The 20,329-nt window shown below is 40.7% G+C and overlaps 1 protein-coding gene across 1 annotated transcript; it reads left to right on the top strand.

Annotated features, from left to right (window-relative positions):
- Positions 1–4,781: 4,781 nt before the first annotated feature.
- On the top strand, positions 4,782–10,668 carry LOC126355645 (uncharacterized). Its single transcript, XM_050006010.1, has 3 exons — positions 4,782–4,815; positions 6,015–6,140; positions 10,362–10,668. Exons 1-3 carry the CDS (start codon positions 4,782–4,784, stop codon positions 10,595–10,597), a joined length of 396 nt encoding a protein of 131 aa, XP_049861967.1. The 3' UTR covers positions 10,598–10,668.
- The last annotated feature ends 9,661 nt before the right edge of the window (positions 10,669–20,329 follow it).

The following is a 20,329-nucleotide window of genomic DNA, read 5'->3' as shown; positions in this document are numbered from 1 at the left end:
ACTTCACGAAGGTATTTTGAATTTTAGTGTTATTGAAGACAAAATGTAGGACTTTTCAGAAATCTTGGATCCAAAGGAACGAGGGGAAAATTATTAACCCTTTTTCTATATTTGTGAACAGGTAAAAATTTAGTACAGTGACCTTGAAATAAAAAGGCGACGCGCCTTCGTTCCCTTTATTTTAGTAAGTGAATGGGGAGTGATATGCCATGAAACAGAGCTAGCAACACGTTTTGTCCATCTGTAATGAAATGCAGTGTAGTATGCAGTAGACTGGTTTATGATACTGCAGTTCGCATTGATGTGCTATGCATATGCACGTATTGTAATGTTATTGTGGCTCATAACTCATTAGCATGAATCGAATCTTAATAAAAATGCTATCAAGAGGGTATTTTTATATTACAAACTGCAGTGTGATGGCTACATTCCATTGACGATGTCACTAATTCACTATACGCCCTTTGTCTATGCTTCACTTACACTTCCGCTTATTTCAGTGGCAGGATAGGTACAAAACCCACGAAAAGAATTAATTGATCTACGATATGATACCACCAATTTACAATACAACAGATCCGTTAATTTCTAATTTTCTCCTTTCAATTTTGCACCTGTGATGTGTTTCGTCTGTGAAAAAATTGTAAATAATTTTACTAATTTTTTCTTACGAAATGTTGAAATGTTATATTGTTTCACTATTGTAAAATTGAATGATTATTAGACGTAAGCTAGTTGTGTGCAGTCACGCTGGCTTAGCCAGGGTTATACGTTGACGTCAAAGAGTATGTTAAGTCGCAATCGCATTATCGCTGGGCGTGAAAGCGCACAGCCAGACCAGTGTAGAACGGTGCTGATATGAGAGCAGTTGGCTCGAGTCACCACAGAGAACGATGGAGAGAGTAGCGAGGCGCCATGTGTGTTGAGACATGGTCGTCAGTCAAAGATGCTGAAATACGGAATTCTTCGGCAGTAGTTTGATGTGGCCAGGGACACTATATGATGTAACCAATTATCTGATTAGACTTGTATACAGCTAGCCGGTATCGTAGTTAATTTTGTGAACGAATAACAGTAAGATATTTCAGAATTTTGATTATCAATTCCACCTAAGAAAATTTACGATTGAAGTTTCTGTCCTAGTCATTACTAGTAATCAGAGACAATCCTAATGAATGAGAAGCAGTTATGATATTCTTCTATAAATAAAGTCAAACAAAATAACTAAGCAGTGAGGAACTTTCTACTATGCTGAAAGAAGTAACACTACTTAAGGTTTCAATCGTTTGCCAGACAGTAATTAATTAAAGTGTTTGCGCCTAGTAATTTGAACAATAATTTCGAAATCAGTCCTCAACAAAGTAAAATTTAGTGAAAAATAATTTTTGCGTATTTTTTCAATGATAAGTTTTCATTTAACGCATCTGCAATCGGCCAGAATAGTTTAAGTCTTGAGAAAATCATAGCAGTAACTGTACAAAGTGCATACGTTTGCAATTATACGTTTGCAGATTATGTAACTGTGAATTGCGTGAAAATGATTATTTCAAACGGTTCTAACCATGATGACGTTTTCCAATTTAAATATCAGCATTTAGTAATGAATAAGTATAAATGCCTTTCCCGCAAAACTAATGACAGTCGATGATGCCACAATTTTTAAATGTTACTTAACCATTCAGAGCTAATGGAATTTTGTTGTGCTTTACTCATTACTAAAGTGTTTCTACACTTTACGATTTCACTGAAAAGTGTTTGATCACTGTGACATATTCATTTGAAGCTGTGCTGACGTAACATTTAACAATTTCGTGACATTTTCGCCTGATAACAAACCAAGTAGTTACAAACATTTACCACTAATACAATACAGTAATCGTAGAAACAGTAATTTTGTTCACGTAATGAGCTGGCGACCGTTAATTTTCTTTATTGATTTAGTAAATAGATAACTTTTTTTCTAATTTTGATGACTACTGTGATTCCATTTCATTCTTTACTTTTATTTCATTTTAACCGAAATGCATTTCCTTATCGTCATTGCAGAAAGTACTGGGCATTGGCCTGTAGCAGCACGAACATTTCGCGGATTTCATTTGTTCTTCGGAGTAGATGACTTTCCCGTACAACAGAGGACTTTAGGTATACGGTAGGAAACTGGAAAACAACGCAGTCAAAATCGATACCGGTGTTTTAGTTATAAATAACCGGTGTTTTTCTGTGTTTCTTTAGTGTCATAACTGGTGTTCTTTTTCTGTTTTTTTTTTTTTTTTGCTAATATCCGAGTAAAACACCGAAATATCAATTAACTAAGCAGCAGCTCTATAATTTTTCCTTTTTAAATAAACCATTTTTGAAAAAGGAGTAATTTTTTCATAAAATTTGCTTTCAAATATTGCGTTATTGTAGAAAATTGGAAAAGCGATCATTGCTGTTTTAATAACAAACAGAAGCGAGCAACTAACACATGGCTAAGATTGGTACAACATTAGTGCGACAATAATGTCCATGCTTTAGCGTGTCATGGCTTAAGATAAGCGTGTGGGTGCGCCGTGCAAGACTAGCCCCCACCTGATTCATTCCATAGTTTCTCACTGTCGCTGCCGAACGTCCGTTGTACTGCAGATTGGCACCAACTGTAGCCTGGAAATATTTTTATGAAGTGACGCAGGAATAAAGTACAGTGCTTCATTTGCTTTAAGAGGTTAAAGATTTGTCTGCCACTTCTACGAAATAATCATAGAGGAATAAACTGTGGTAAAACTAATAAATTCTAACGTGGATAACAATCCACTCATAGTATACAATAAAAATAGAAATCAGGTGATTTGGTGTCTGTGTCTACAAAATATGTATTTATCTGCTTGTAGTCCTTGAAAATGGACAAATTAACATGAAACACAGAGTTCTTCAATCTGTTTTCACCCTTTATCCCTGACTATTAGTAGTGCCCAGATAGGGGTATAATACCCGATTACAACATAATTTTTTAAGCAGAGTTTCAAAGAACTAGAATAAGAGGAGAATGCTGTTGACATTTCGAGAAAAGCAGCAGTCTGTGGACAGACTACTTTTTCTTTTATTTGTCTGTTTAATTGAATATTTTGATTCCATGTATCTGAGATTGGTTAAATATTTATACTACAGTAACAATCGGAAAAAAACCTAAAATCGATTATTTCAAAAACCGGTCCTTTCGAGAAGGTTTAACAGACGGATTAAACCGGCTTGGGAAAAATTAACAGATATAACCGAAAATGATTGTTCCGGCGATAATCGGCATCGCTAGCACACGGTATATTTAAATCACTATCTAACCGGAAGTGTAAAGGGTTGCTATGACTGAATGGCCGTCGGAGTAAGAAGAGGCAAATCGAATGTATTTCACAAGATGGTGAATCACTCGGCTGAAAATGAGGCTGGCTGTTGAACATTGTCCGATGTTGCAAATGACCGTGGTCGACCACCTCCTTTCGTTTAAGCACTGGCGCCTGTGTTGTGGAACGCTCCCCATGCACATTAAACAATGCTGTGAGCGTTACCAAACTGCAGGGCTACGTTTGTCACACTTCGTCGGTCTTCCAGTTTCCCCATGATTCTTCACCGTTTGAAGCCATGTAAATGTTGTCTCCTATCCCTATAGTAACGAAGAACAGCACCAAAGTGCACTGTTAACTGCTCTCTGACTGACACAGTTCAGCATGCACAATAAAGTTTAGAAATATACAGACTCTGAGAACATCAACTCATGCTCGCATAGGTAGAGGAAACCAGTAATTCTTCAAATACGGTGCGACACTTACCGCAGTCATACATAACACGACGAACCGGATATCACCCCTCGGTGAGCAACTCCAGTTGCTACGCGGACCAGAAGCCAAACAGAGCACGAGAGATCACTCTTGCGTTTAAATCATCTGTCTCCCTCATACCCCCTGCTTCTAGCACTCCTATCTAAAATCTCTCTCTATCATAATGTCTAATTACAGCGGTACTTATCATCTACGAATATAAACTGTATGTGTATCTATCTTTTAAGTGTACCTTTGTAATTGTTTAATTCACTTTTCGTACAAGATGTAGTTTCACATACCAACTAAAACATATGAAAGCAAAACACGTAGAATGCCTGGTTGGATGTAAGAGAGGGACTGATCTCCTAATCTTGCCATATTAAATAAATAAACACATCAGCTCGGCATGCAACGACGATGTCTCTCGCAAGGAGCCGAAGAAGCTATCTCTAGGATACGAGGAGCAGAGAGGTTTAATGAGAGGCAGAAATAGATTCTAACGCACGCACAGCTCACAATTTCACTCCATTACCTTGTTCCAAACTGAATACTTTCATAGCGTGATTTCGTAGCATCGTCTGTTTTTCCGTCTTCATTTCGTTAAATGAAAACCTTCTAGTCATTCTACCACTTTTGTTAACAAAAGACCCCGTTACAGTATCGTTTAGTGTAACGCAATCTGTTTACCTCCTTCATCATTTAGTCTTCTGGGTATAATACTGCGTCAAGTTTTATTCCTCTTTAGAAATTCAACTGTGATAGAGAGAAACGTTACGAAGTTATCAGACCAGCGAAGGAGGTTCAGGCATATTCTATTTATACAATTCTCTCTTCAAATTCTTCACTTAAGTAATGTATAACGTCTGAGTACATCAACACCTTATAACAGAATCACCATGGGTCCAAACTACAGATATGCACTTGAGGACCAACAATCTGCAGCAAATGTTCCCCTTGACCATCTTACATGTGGATTCTGGGTTCACAATGTCTGTGACGTCACATTATGGAAAGCTGGAAAGTAAGAGAGGAAGATATATATCATAAACCATTTCTCTCGAAAATATTTCTTTCCTTCATCCATCCTCTGTGTTACCACGGACGACGTGTCATTGATCTCATTTGTACTAAGATCGCAGTGCATGCGAGGTGTGTATTTGCTTCCACCGCCCTGAGTGGAATGCATAAGTTCTAATAAATGTTCACCAATCTGCAGTCTTCTACAGTTGTTGTTCCCAGCGCAGAAACCAGTTTGTTTAGTTTGTCTGAAATTAATAAAAGAAGACTATCATTTAGGCGAGCAACTTTCGAAGGGAGCAGCCAATAGCGGAAGAGGACCAGAATTTAGGTGGTCTTCCTCAAGAAACTCGTACCGAACAAACCATCTGTCATCGGAACCTCACACCACATTACTTCATCTTGTCACTTCTGCTTTCTCAACTCCTCTAAGAAGAGCTTCTTGCAGCTGATGGCAGTAAAGCTAGAAATATTACAATATGTTCAAAAACGCAAGGCGTGTTCCGAATGTATTGACCCTCTTACACAATGCGTCCCTGAGTTCATTGAGTCTCTCAGTAGGTCTAGAATACACTGAATCTGTCAAGTATTCCCACATGAAACAAATCCAAAAGAGTCAACTGGGTAGACGTAGGAGTTGATAGTATCAGTAAACCACAACAGTCACGACAGGTGCATTAACTGTCAACGATTTGTGATACGTATACATGCACGATAAGGAATATCGTTCAAATAGTCAATTAGCTTGTACATTGCTGTGTTTGTGAATAAATCGTACTGGGGAAATCCAGTGCTTACGGGATGTATATTTATTACGATTATTTCTTATTTCACTGTCTCCTCCTTGCCCCTTTCGTTTGTATCTATAATACTCACTGTGTATAATGCTGTGTCAAACGTTTTCGGTGTTTCTTGAAATTCATCCTGCTAGAGAGTGACAGGGTGGTTCAGACACATTCCATTTACACATATTGCTTCTTCGTATTCCCGACTTGCCTAACTGGAAACGTCCTCTAGGACGACAGAGAATAGTTTTGGTAGTTTCAGTCGTCTAAAAAAAATGTTTCCAGGCTACGTAACAGTTCTTCTAGGGAGTGTGACCTTGACTGGAGGCTGCTGCACGTGTGACGCCCTCTCAGCGACAACGCGGGACGCTCGCCAGGCTGTGGTCTCCCCTAGCTGGTGCCACGTTCCCCTGGGCAGCCTCTTGCCACGCCCATCCCCGGTGCACTCTGCGCTCGCGTAACCACCACCAGTATAAAGGCGGGGCCGCCAGACCCCGGCATCAGTCGACGACAGCAAACCGAAGGCGACACCATGAAGACTCTCGTGAGTACACTTGCGTTTGATGCCGAACACGGTAGAAGCGGCCTCGTCGCATTTGACACAATCTTGTTACCTTCCATGGTTGGAAACTTGTGTGTCATTATCACATGTGTCATTATATAGCTACATCTACCGTGTGCTCCACAAACCACGGTACCATGTGTGGCAGAGGGTACATTTCGACCGAAAATCATTTTCGCCTTCCTCATAACCCCCTTAAAGTTCATGGTTGCTCTAATTGCTTCCACGTCTACATCTACATCCATACTCTACAAATCACTGTGATGCGCATGGAAGGGGGCACTCCCCAGTGGATGACGTGAAATGAAATGATCACGTCGCTTTGTTGGTCGGGAGGCCCTGTCCAGGGAAGTTTGACTGCCGGGTGCAAGTCTTATGCCAGGTGACGCCCAATTGGGCGACTTGCGCGTCGGTGATGATGAGATGATGATGAGAAAAACACAACACTCAGTCTAAGGGATGAGAAAACCTCCAACGTGGCTGGGAATCGAACCCATGATATCTGCAAGGTAGGCAAGCACGTTATCACTCAGCTAAGCAGGAGGATAGTGTATGATGCATTGGGTTTTTATGCTGTTCCATTCACTGATGAAGTGTGGGAAGAAAGACGTCTTACATACCTCTGTGCACGTAGCAATTACACTAATCTTGACTACGCGGGAAAGATTCATAGGAGGCACTTGCACAGTTCTATATGCTTCAGGGATTCTTGAAATTTCCCAAGTAGGTCTTTGGGTGATAGTTGTGTGTATCTTCAGGCGTTTCTCAGTTCATCGTTTCCAGAATTTCCGTGGATCCCACGGATCAAGCAAGCCAGTGACCGTTTCTGCTGTCCTTCTCAATACAGTAAGCCATATTTGGTATGGGTCCCATACATTTCAGCAATATTCTATTTCAATGTGTACCAAGAACGGAGACATTGACTGTAGGTGAAGAAAAAACAAATTATGCAGCTTTGCATTTTGTTGTGGTAGTTAAAACTTTATGACTACGCTTCATATACTAGACAGTAACGATCCTGTTCTTTGGGGCCTCGGGACGTTATTATCTATAGTGGCCCTGACTCTCCTTTTGCGATTTGGTTCCTACGAAGTCTTCAAACCAAATGTTACACCATGCTGACATTCCGCAAACGTGTATTATTGATACTGCGCAACGGCGCGAAAGTTTATCGAAGAGTTTCCAGCAGCCTAGAAACGTCATAACAAATTGGAAGGTGGGTTTCACACTTTCGGTGCATCAAAGTTAATTCCTACATAGGAGAAGTTTGGTCTCCAAGAAACCACCAAACACGGGCGCAAAATATGTACAGCAAAGGCACGGCTTACTCATGTCACTGAGATAGGATGATGGTTTTACACAGCTCTTCTTCAATCGTTCCTAACGACTGAAGGAGGACCTGTGTCCCTCTGCTAGCCATCGAGTATTCCTCGTGGTTCCAGCACCTATGGTAAAACAGAGACTAGTTATTTTACGTATTCGACATGTGTCTCACGAAAAATATAGGGTGAAGACACTAAAGTTGCGAAGTTAAATTTTGTTCTACTTGTAGACCATTCTCAAGAAAAAGGAAACAATATAAATAGTAATATTCATTTTTATTTCTTCGCTTGGTCCCTGTGGTAGCTAGTATCTTTGCATTGACTTAACTGTTGCAGTTGTTCTACCTTTGAAAAATTTAGCTTTTAGAAATGTACCTAAGGTAGCGAGTTCAGATTAGTTCTGTTACTCCAAGCAAAACATATTTGTATTTGCTTGTCCACTACACAGCGTTCTGCTAATAAATACTACATGTACTGTAGAGCTACCACCGAGAATCTATGCCAACCATTCCTCTCAAGCACGCCTAACTGTTCAAAAATTCTGTGTGTCGGTGTAATAACACACAACCATTTATTTCGATTTGGCCTACAGAGAGGAAAGGATCTTCGATGGTCAGGGCAGAATAATAAACGCGACCATAAAGAGTAGTAGTTTTGGGCCACCTCTGTACTGCAGTCATAATCCTAATAAGCGTTTTATAATTGTAATGAGAGGACTTAGACAGAAGCATATCGAGAAATCAGTGTTTTCTATCGATTGACTGAGAATGCTACTATAATGCAGTGATTGTGACTTTAGCTTCGTCTTTCCCTTAGTAGACCTTGATGTAACAAGTCTGCAAAGGGATTCAGCACTCACTCTTGAAACTACATACGTTAATTACGCGTTCGCGGTATGTGTAACTCAGGTCTTCATATTGGAAAAAAAAGTTAAAGTTTCAGATTCTATGAACATTTCAGTCATTAACTACGTTACTTTAACAAAGATAGAACAAACATAGGCAGCAAATCTTGGTTTTTGCTTCAGATTGTTTGAAGAATCTTATTCGGGATCCCGTGCATCACTCATCATGTAAGCACGTCCAGTTCCTTAACCGCTGTACTAACTCGTTATGTTTCACTTAATTATAATAGCGCTGACTGACACAGAGAGGTTTACCCATAAAGTTAGCCTTCGACTGTAGCAACGGGTATGTACATTACGCTCAAAACATGTTCAGCTGTAAGTACTGCTTTGTAGTAATATAGTCCGCAATGTCACTCCCATTCTCCGTGATGCTGATGACATTTCCATGATGTGATTAGATATCTAAGATCTGGATGTCGATGGGGTATCAGGGAGTCGACGTACTCCTTATCATCAGAAGTATGTAGGTCTTAAGTTACAATGAACGCTACACTCCATTTGGTTGTGTCGTGTTAAAATGTTCAGTAGGTTTCAGAAATGCTCTTGTTATTAATAACGATTATCGCTTGTACAGAGACTGAGACGTCCATGATGAACAGTTTCTTTCATCGAGACCAGACTCAGAATAGGTCTAACATAAGAAGAAGGTTATCAATGATATTTTCAGTAAATGTTAGCCATTAAATCTTGTATATCAGTACACTAGTTTCAAGGGGAATTCTTAAGAAATATTTCCGTGTTTTGCGCTAAACATTTAAGACAAGTATGGCTCCATCATTTTCTTTTTGCCAAAAGAAGATAAATAGGTACACTTGGCACGCAGATTTCATTAGAAGTTGCAATGAAAATCATGGTTCAAAAACCATATACGTTAACGCCTGTGAAGTACTTGAAAGAAATGAGTTTCGGTACGAAATGGGGTAGAATTTTGATATCATGAAAGCGTAGGAAATTCTCTATCTTTGGAAGGTTAATTCTACTGTTATCCTAAGAGCCATCATTGAAAATGCTGCAATTAACAGAGAGCGAAGGCAAGTTAGTTTTTGATATCTGATCACCGATGATACCGTTAGAGACATAACAGAAGTTCGTACAGACCATGGAGGTCGTTGAGGGATGGATGAAAGACTAGCGACGGTGGGTAAGACATCAGTTCTCAGTTCTTTGAGGAATCATCCCATAATGTGCCACAAGTGAGTTAGGGAAATAACGGGAAGAACCTGGATTTTAAACCTACCGGTTCACCATACCAATCTACTGTGAAGTTCACAATGCTAATAGAGGCAACACTCATTAGCTTACATGCTTAGTTTCATAGAGTTAAAAACTGTGGTTACTTTATAAAGTATGCCTTCGCTCTTTGTTACTGTTTCCATGGCACCGTAAAGAGTCACATTCCTACTCTTTCCCCAGTGATACGGAGGTGCGGAATGTTGCCTGCGTGAGAACGTAGGATAATCTACAAAATACTGACTGAAACCATAAAGATTGCGTTACAAAGAAGCAGCCTCACCTTCATGTGAAATATGAGATTTAGCACAAATGTATACAGCAGTATGGTTAGTTTATGGTTTCTACAAAAAATAAATGAAACTGATGTATATATCCACTAATCAGAAAAAGAAATGTTGATGTCAGAGCAAATATACCTGCTATACAATATACGTGAAGTGTATCTTACCACAGTCAGCCTTTCCGATGACGCAGACCGAGATGCATCATCACAAAGCAGAGATATTAGTCTTACAACAGACAATAGAGGTGATGTAGTGTACACTGTGTTATCTGTGGTTCTTTTCATCGATGGTGTGCCTGTTTGTAGTGTTCTTTTGGTGTAATGTCTCTGAACAGAGTTGATATCCTTGTAACTTTTTGCCTTTTGTGAGTCTTTGACTTCTCTCTACCAAAGATGATCCTTTTGTTGTGCTGGCTGAAATGTGCAGTCTCTGACCAGAGGTGTTCTCTTTGCCACAGGTGTTCCTGTTTGTGGTGCTGGCTGTGGTGTGCGCGGCTCTGGCTGTGCCGGGCCCTCTGCCCCTACCACGTCCTGGCCCAGTGCCGATCCCTGCTGCGCCCAGGGAGACCCTGCGTGGCAGCGAGCAGGTCTACTACGGATACTACCCATACGTCGTCGGCTGAGCACAATGGCAATGGAAAATGGCTACCTAATGGGCATCACTGTGGACTTGATACAGACATCTTTTGGCTAATGTTTACTATTTCTCTATTACATCTGAAATTGACTTTAATTCTCAATAAATTTTACACTTCCTATTAAGAAGCCTCTCTTATTTTTATTTTATTTGTTAATTTCTTGTAGCTTATCCAGTTAACACTTCGCCTGTATATGGTGTTGTAACTGAACATGGTTTTACGTAAGTATTCAGTTTAAAAATTTACTACCAAGCCGTAATGAACGCGATTTTCTCTGTGCCGTCTACAGCCACACAACGTATCTTCCATCTAAAACACAAATGCAAAGATACATTGATTTAAGAATCTCGTTATTACTGTGGACCTACACAAACTCCTACTGTGACCAGCTATCGGACCACAAAGTAATAACGAGATTTTTTCACTGTCACATTTAATAATGTACTCTCCAGAATAGCGAAATACCGATTAATATTAAAAAATCCCAGAATTTTCTCCTATTAAACACCTCATCTAAAGGAAGACTACAGGGCAGATGGCATTGACGTGACATCTTTACATCCAAACCAATATTCAGACAACGGTATGGTAAACGAATATATTATATAAATAATGCAGGTCATTAAAATAATCTACTTCGATTCAGTGCTTCCTCATATTAACATATTAAACTGTTGAATAGCCACGACTGGTCCTTAAGAAAGTAATGTTTTTGACTGCAAACAGGTTTGATGATGCAGACACTGACAAAGAAGAAAAAAAGATATAAAAAGTTACAGAACAGGACTGCTGAATACAGAAAGATATACAAAACATTTCCTATGGAAGCTGTAAAACTGTGTGGGAAAATTAATCAAAAAATCTCAAATAGATTCATTTGGCATTCTGAGAATATTGTCTATGGGTAGAGAGGAACCTGATAGTCAAATGACGATGAGCGTGATAAAAATTTACGAAATATGGTCCAAGAATAGAAATGATAAGTAAGAGACAATGGTTGGACTACTATGAACAACTTTAAACAACACGACACGATGTAAATTAAAATCTGAACCAAAATGATAATGGCTGACTAGTACCTGTTTAAGTCAGAACGCTCATCGATCACGTAGAACAACTTCCCCTTTCGTCCTTTAAATATAACGGGTGCAATAAATTCACAAGCATGGTTCATTCTTTGCATGTTGAATCGAGTTATAATTACTAATTGTACTAATCATGATCAGTGTGCCTTCAATTGTAACTTGGCGCTCTTGCAGAATTCTGCAGCGTGACGTGCCTACTAGTGCTTAGTCTTTATGAATATCTACATATGCCGTTCGATTTAAAAATTTCCGCCCTGACATGGGAGCTTTTCGTGGATGAGGTGTTCAGGAGACTGTATATATTTTTCGTTTATCTTGATGATATCCTAATATTTTCTCCGATGGGAGCATTGCATGAGGGAAACCTCACAGCAGTGATCAGCTGGATAAGCGGATATGGTCTATTAATGAAGGAAGCAAAATGTATTCTGCACCACAAGCAGATAACATTCTATAGGCATACAATTTTAGCAATCAGTATTTGTCTATTAAAGCAGAAAATAGAGGTCATTAATGATTTAATGCCATATCACACCAGCACTCGCAATCGATTTGCACAAAATAGGGAGGGAAAAATTACATTTATTACCAATTACCACACGTCACACATTATTTCGGTAAAAGAATCATTCACATTATCTATGAAACATTCAACCAACTAAGTAAGAAAATTCCTTGAAATCTCGAACTTCTGTTGAATACACCTATTGGGAACGGTGACGAGTCTGGCGCCATTGGCAGCAGCTCTGTCACGCAATGACACCACAAGCTGACCTCCCCAACAAAGGACACTAGAGATGCAGTACGCCCTTGAAAATGTAGAAGCAAACTTATAGAGCGCAACGCTTTTGAACCACAGTGTAAACAATGCATCATTAGCTATAGGGGCAGACGCTAGCTAGCAGGCTACTGGCCCACCTCTATCAGTACGTCGGAAAGACTTGTAAACCCTTGGGTTTTTCTCCTTTCTCCTGTAAGATCAAGTGGACGGCATGGTGACAGAGGGCTGTTAGCCACATGCAAAGGAGTGTGGCACTTCTGTCTTTATGTCAAGGCCAGAACATTCACAATTAATATGGACCACAAACTTGAAACATTTCCGCTATCTAAAACTTGTCAGCCATTTTGCAACAGAGAAGATACACTTAACAGGAGTGGGAAACACTACGGACAGTTAACTGAAGGAACAGTTACAGACTACATTTATTAGAAGCTGAGGAAATTATTTGGTGTGGTGTTTTCAGACCCTGTCTCAGATCTTTTGTGCCTGAAATCCTACATACAACAGTTTTTTCCAATATCCATAACTTCGCCTACCCTAGAACAAAAATGAGCATTAAGCTGATGATAGGGAGGTGTGCGTAGCGCAGCATAAACAAGAAATGTCGTCAATGGTTGGGAACTTGTGTAGTATGACATTGGTGCAAAGTTTGGCAGAGATGCGCATAAGCCTTTGGAACGTTTCACAGAGATAACAGAGCATCTCTGACACGTTCACATACACATTGTGGGTCTGTTACCTCCATCAAACGGATACCGCTACATATTGGCCACAGTTGACGGATACGTTCTGTAGGGAGAGACAATTGTATTTAGTAACAGAGCTTCAATACAACAGCAAAGCCCTTTTTAACGGCATGAACAATACGTTTTGGCTGTCTAGCTAACGGCACTACACATCACGAACGGCATTTACAGTTGACACTGTTCCTTGACCAGTGCACTTGTGCTGTTTCCAACAACATCATACGACCGGCTACTAACCGGTATGCAATGGAATGGTAGATGCTGGCTTACAGCATTAAAACCTGCACTCAAGTGGCTTGCACCTGTGTGTTGCCACTTGTTTTACTGGGACCTCTCAAAGAGTATCAGCCAGATATTGCACCATTGAGCGCAGAGATGGTTTAGAGAAAATCTTTACGCCTGCCATTGGATGTTTGCTGATATCCGAGTAAATCACCGAAATATCAATTAGCCGAGCAGCAGCGATACAGTTTCTAACTTTTAAATAAACCGTTTTTGGAAAAGGAGTAATTTTTCATAAAAGTTGCTAATAAATATTGCTTTATTATAGAAAATGGGAAAAGTGGTCACTGTTGTGTTAATAAAGAATGCCGACAGAAACGAGCAACAAACACATGGCATAAGATTGGTACAACATTGCTGAGACAATAGTGTCCATGTTTCAATGTGTCATGCTTTACGATATGCGTGTACGTCCTCAGTGCAAGACTTGCGCCTACTTGACTGGTACCATAGTTTCTCACTGTAGTCTCCGTACGCCCGTTGTACTGCAGACTGGCACCAACTGCACCCGGGAAATATTTTTAAGAATTGACGCAGTAATAAAGTACAATGTCTCATTTGCTTTAAGAGGTTAAAGATTTGTCTGCCAAATTAAAACATAATTTCTTAAGCAGAGTTTCAAAATAACTAGAATAAGAGGAGAATAATAGTGACATTTCGAGAAAAGCAACAGGCTGTGGACGGACTAAATCTTCTTTTATTTGCCTGTTTAATTTAATTTTTTGATTCTATGTATCTGAGAATGATTAAAGATTTAGACGTTTAGTACAGAAACAATCGGGAAAAAACCAAAAATAGGTTATTTATTTGAAAATCCAGCCGTTCCGAGAAGGTTTAACAGGCGGATTAAACTGGCTTGGAAAAAATTAACAGATAAAACGATTGTTCCGGCGATAATCGCCATTGCTAGCGCACGGTTCATTTAAATCCCTATCTAACAGGAAGTGTATGTTGGAGTAAGAGGTGGCAAATCGAATGTATATCACGAAATGGTGAATCACATGGCGGAAAATGAGGCTGGATGTTGAACATTGTCCGATGATGCAAATGACGGTGGTCGACCGACACCTTTCGTTCAACCACTGGCGCCTGTGTTGTGGAACGCTCCCCATGCCCGGGCTACACTTGTCACACTTCCTCTTTCTTCCAGTTTCCCCATGATTCTTCACCGTTTGAAGTCATCCAAAGGTTGTCTCCAGTCTCCGTAGTATCGGAAAATACCACCACAGTGCACTGTAACTGCTCACTGATTGATACAGTTCAGCATCCACAAACTTAAGCAGTTGGGGTTTAGAAACGTACAGACTCTGAGAACACCGACTCATAGTCACAAAGGTACAGGAAACCAGTAATTCTTCAAGTATGGTGCGCCCACTTATCGCTGTCATAGATAACACGACGAACCGGATCTCGGCCCTCGCTGAGCAACTCCAGTTACTACGCGCACCAACGAACAAACAGAGCACGAGAGATCACCCTTGCGCTTAAATCATCTGTCTCCTTCTACACCCTGCTGCTAGCATTTCTAAGTAAAATCTCTATTTGTCATAATGTCTAATTATAGCACTACTTATCATCTACCAATATAAACTGTAGGTGTATGTTTTTTTCCTAGTGTACCTGTGTAATTGTTTATTTCACTTTTTCTACTGGATTTAGTTTAACATGCCTACTGAAACATATGAAAGCAAAATAAGTAGACTGCCTGGCTAGATGTAAGACACGACCTGATGGCACTAATCTTGCCAGCTTAAATAAATGAATCAGCCCGGCGATGTTTCTCGCAAGGCGCCGAAGAAGCCGTCGCTAGGATACGGCCAGCAGAGAGGTTGTAAGTAGGCTGTTTAGGTTTTTTTAATTGGTAACGCCGCCGCCACGTAGCGCTCTGTATAAAAATCACTGGCTGTGCCGTGTGCAGTCTGTGTTTAGTCTGCATTGTTGTCTGCCATTGTAGTGTTGGGCAGCGGCAGCTGGATGCTAACAGTGCGTAGCGTTGCGCAGTTGGAGGTGAGCCGCCAGCAGTGGTGGACGTGGGGAGAGATATGGCGGAGTTTTGAAATTTGTAAGAATTGGTGTCATGAACTGCTATATATATTATGACTAGTGAGGTAAATACATTGTTTGTTCTCTATTAAAATCTTTCATTTGCTAACTATGCCTATCAGTAGTTAGTGCCTTCAGTAGTTTGAATCTTTTATTTAGCTGGCAGTAGTGGCGCTCGATGTATTGCAGTAGCTTGAGTAACGAAGAATTTTGTGAGGTAAGTGATTTGTGAAACGTATAGGTTAATGCTAGTCAGGGTCATTCTCTTGTAGGGATTATTGAAAGTCAGATTGCGTTGCGCAAAAAAAAAAAAGATATTGTGTGTCAGTTTAAGCACAGTCTTGTATAAATTTTTCAAAGGGGATGTTTCATAAGGTTTAATAAGAGGTAGGAACCGATTGTAACGCACGTCAGCTTACATATTCACTCCATTACCTTGTTCCAAACTGAACGCTTTCACAGTGTGATTTCGCACAACCGTCTGTTTTTCCGTCTACGTTTCGTTAAATGAAAAACTTTCTGCTCGTTTTTCCAATTTTGTTAAGAAAAGACCCCATTTTCGTTATCGTTTAGTCTAATACAATCTGTTTACCTCCTGCGTCATTTTATCTTCTGGGCATAATACTGTGTCAAGTTTTTTTCCTCTTTCGAAACCAAATGTTCTAGAGAAAAACGTTACGAAGTTATCAGACCAACTAAGGTGGTTCACACACATTCTACTTGTACAATTCTTTCTTCAAATTCTCAACTTAAGTAATGTATTACGTTTGAGTACATCAACACCTTATAACAGAGTCCCTATTGGTATAAACTACAGATATGCACTTGAGGACCAACAAATTGACAAATGTTCCCCTTGAGCATCTTACAAGTGGATTCTGGGTTCACAATGTCCATGTCCGCACATTATGGGAAGCTGAAAAAAAAGAGAGGAAGATATATATCATAAACCATTTCACTTGAAAATATTTCTCTCTTTCATCCATCCTCTGTGTTAGCACGGACGACGTGTCACTGATCTTATTTGTACTAAGATTTCAGTACAGGAGAGGAGCCTATTTGCTTACATCGCCCTGAGTGGAATGCTTAAGTTGTAATACATATTCACCAACCTGCAGTCATCTACAGTTGTTGTCCTCTGCGCAGAAAACAGCACGTAGTTCGTGAACCCGAAACTTAAGGCTCTAAGAAACACTTAGCGAAAAACTGATATTTTAGAAATGTTTAAATTTCGAAACAGTTTGTTTGTATGGGGTGCCACTTGCTTTTTATTGGCAGAACACGAGACACTGCGCAATTGCATTCCAATTTAGAGTCACAAATAACTTCTATTCTTCATCAAATTAATGAACTGCGTATTTCTGCAATTACAGTCACACTGCTTTCAGCTACACGTCCATATAACCGCACATTGCTAATAAAGTCTCAACATGATACCGACTGCAGTAGACATGTCTGTTCTCCGAGTCTTCCTAACCAGCTCTCACATTTAGAAACTAGACACTGCAAATTTAGCCTTAACTAATACCACGGCCGAAGACAATTCTGCCCTCCGAGACTACCGAAACAGCTCTATGTTTGTAAATGATAGATTAGGAAAGAAATCTTAACTGACACTGACCGCGGCAGACAACACGTCTGTCCTCCGACACTGCCGAACCAGCTCTGATCTTACAGCCGAATCACTTCGCCCCCCATGCAAGTTAGGTGCGATCCGTTGATTACAGATGTGAGGCGCCGGCTTTTTCGTTTAGCAACTGCTTATTATTCTGCTGCGTATTAATACTTGGGAAATAATGGAATAACAGCACGCTAATGAGAGGTGCTTTAATTTCAAGTGCAAGTAAATACCGTATTTAGTTTGTCTAAAATTAATAAAAGGAGACTATCATTTGGGTGCGCAACTTCCGAACGCGGCAGCCAATCGCGGAGGAGAACCTGAATCTGGGTGGTCTTCCTCACGAAACTGGTACCGAACAAACGGTGTGTCATCGGAACCTCACACCACATTACGTCATCTCGTCACTTCTGCCTTCTCAACTGCTCTAAGAAGAGCACCTTTCAGCTGCATATGATGGCTGCAAGAGCCATAAACATTACATGTTCAAAAAACCAATGCGTGTTCCGAATGTATTGACCCTCTTACACAATGCGTCACTGATTTAATCGAGTCTATCAATAGGGATAGAATACACCGAATTTTTCACGTTTCCCCACATCAATAAAAACTATAAGAGCCAACTGCGGAGACCTAGGAGGTCCTAGTATAGGTAAACTACGACAGCCACGACCGCTGCATCAACTGCCAACCATTTGTGCTACGTATTCCGGCACAACGACGTGAAAGTCTTCCGGTAACAATAAGGAACATCATCCAAATAGTCTTTTAGCTTGTACATGACTGTGCTTCTGCAATAATCGCATGGGGAAACCAGTGCTTTCTAGACGTACCTGTATTAGGATAATTTGCTTATTTCACTGTCTCGTCCTTGCCCCCATCGTATGTATCTACAATACGCAAACACTGTATATAATTCTGTGTCAAACTGTTTCCGTCTTTCTTTATATTTATGTCTGCTAGAGAGCGACAGGGTGGTTCAGAGAGATTCCCCTTACACATATTGCTTCTTCGTATTGCAAGCTTAACATACTGGAAACTTCCTCTAGGACGACAGAGAACAGATTTGGTGGTTTGGGTCGTTTAGAGAAGTGTTTCCAGGCTACGTAACAGTTCTTCTAGGGAGTGTGACCTTGACTGGAGGCTGCTGCACGTGTGACGCCCTCGTAGCGACAACGCGGGACGCTCGCCAGGCTGTGGTCCCCCCTGGCTGGTGCCACTTTTCTCTGGCAGCCTTCCGCCACGCCCATCCCCGGTGCACTCTGCACTCGCGTAACTACCACCAGTATAAAGGCGGGGCCGCCAGACCTCGGCATCAGTCGACGACAGCAAATCGAAGGCGACACCATGAAGTCTCTCGTGAGTATACTGCTTTTGATGCCGAACACGGTAGAAGCGGCCTCGTCGCATTTGACACAATCTTCTTACCTTCCATGGTTGTCAACTTCTTTGTAATTATCAAATATGTTATTATATAGCTACATCCACCGTGTGCCCACAAACCACAGTACCATGTGTGGCAGAGGGTACATTTCGACCGAAAATCGTTTCCGCCCCCCGCTTAATCCCCCCCTTAAAGTCCATGGTTGCTCTAATTGCTTCCACGTCTACATCTACATCCACACTCTACAAATCACTGTGATGCTCATGGCAGAGGGCACTCCCCATTGTATGACGTGAAACGAAATGATCGCGTGGCATTATAGGTCGGGAGGCTCCATCCGGGGAAGTTCGACCGCCAGGTGCAAGTCTGCAGTCAGGTGAAGCCACATTGGGAGATTTGCGCGTCGGTCATGATGAGATGAAGATGTCCTCATCATGCCACACTCAGTCCATATGAGGAGAAAATCTCCACCACTGCTGGGAATCGAACCCGTGCTCTCAGCAAGGTAGGCAAGCATGTGCTTTCCGTAAGGTAGACAAGCACGTTGTCACTCAGCTGAGCAGGCGCACGGTGTATGCCGTATTAGGTTTTCAAGCCGTTCCATTCACTGATGAAGTATGAGAAGAAAGACGACTTACATAACTCAGTGCACGTATAGATTAGACTAATCTTGACTACGCGGGAATGATTCATATGAGGCATTAGTACACTCCTCAAGTCTTCATGGGCTCTTGAAACTTCCCAAGTATGCCTTTGGGGGACTGTTGCGTATATCTTGAAGCGTTACACAGTTCACCGTTTCCAGAATTTCCGTAGATCCCAAGGATCATGCTACCCAGTGACCGTTTCTGCTGTCCTTCTCAATATAGTTACCCATGTTTGGTATGGATCCCATACATTTCAGCAATATTCTATGATGTGTCACGCAATTTAGCATTGGTGACTCTAGCGGTCTAGTGCAGTAATGTCGTGGGGGGATTTCAGTGTGTACCAAGAATGCAGACATTGACCTGCAAGTGAACAAAAAACTAATAATGAAATTTATTTTTTGTTGTGGTAGTTAAAACATTATGACTACGCTTCATATAGTTGACAGTAATGAACCTATCACTGTTGTTTGGGGCCTGGGGACTTTATTATTTATAGTGTCGCTGATTCTCATTTTGCGCTTTAGTTCCTATGAAGTGTTCGAACCAAATGTTATACCATAAGCATCGCATTATTGTTACTGCACAATGGCGAAAGTTTATCGAAGACTTTCCAGCGACCTAGAAACGTCATACCAAATTGAAAGTTTTCTTTCACACTATCGGTGCATCCGTCATCCATGTTAATTCCTACGTAGGAGACGTTTGGTCTCCAAGAAACTATCAAACACGGGCGCAAAATATGCACAGCAAAGGTACGGCTTGCTCAGATCAGTGAGATAGGCTGATAGTTTTACAGAGCCCTTCTTCAACCGTTCCTAACGACTGAAGGAGGAACTGTGTCCCTCTGATGGCCTACGAATATTCCCCGTGGTTCCAGCGCCTACGATAAAACAGTTGCTATAAGAGATACTAGTTATTTTACGTATTCGACATGTGTCTAACCAAGAATGTAGGGCAAAGCCACTGAAGTTACCAAGTTAAATTTTGTTCCACTTGTTGAAGATTCTCAAGAAAAAGGAAAGACTATAAATAGTAATATTCATTTTTATATCTTCAGTTAACATGTTATCCTTGAGTTAATTCCTGCAGTTGTTCTAGCTTGTGAAACGTGAATCTTTTCGAAATGTACCTAAGGTAGCGAGTTAAGATTAGTTCTATGTCTCCCTGCAGAACATTCATGTATTTGCTTGTCCACTACA

The sequence above is a fragment of the Schistocerca gregaria genome, chromosome 3, assembly GCF_023897955.1.
Source record: "Schistocerca gregaria isolate iqSchGreg1 chromosome 3, iqSchGreg1.2, whole genome shotgun sequence".
NCBI classification, from domain to species: domain Eukaryota; kingdom Metazoa; phylum Arthropoda; class Insecta; order Orthoptera; family Acrididae; genus Schistocerca; species Schistocerca gregaria.
This window is presented reverse-complemented; position numbering and strand designations above follow the sequence as displayed.

Coding starts and splice junctions, on each gene's coding strand:
- LOC126355645 (XM_050006010.1), top strand. CDS start 4,782: ATGTCTGTGACGTCACATTATGGAAAGCTGGAAA. Junction 4,816..6,014: donor ACATTATGGAAAGCTGGAAA/GTAAGAGAGGAA, acceptor TCCCCTGGGCAG/CCTCTTGCCACGCCCATCCC. Junction 6,141..10,361: donor GCGACACCATGAAGACTCTC/GTGAGTACACTT, acceptor TCTTTGCCACAG/GTGTTCCTGTTTGTGGTGCT.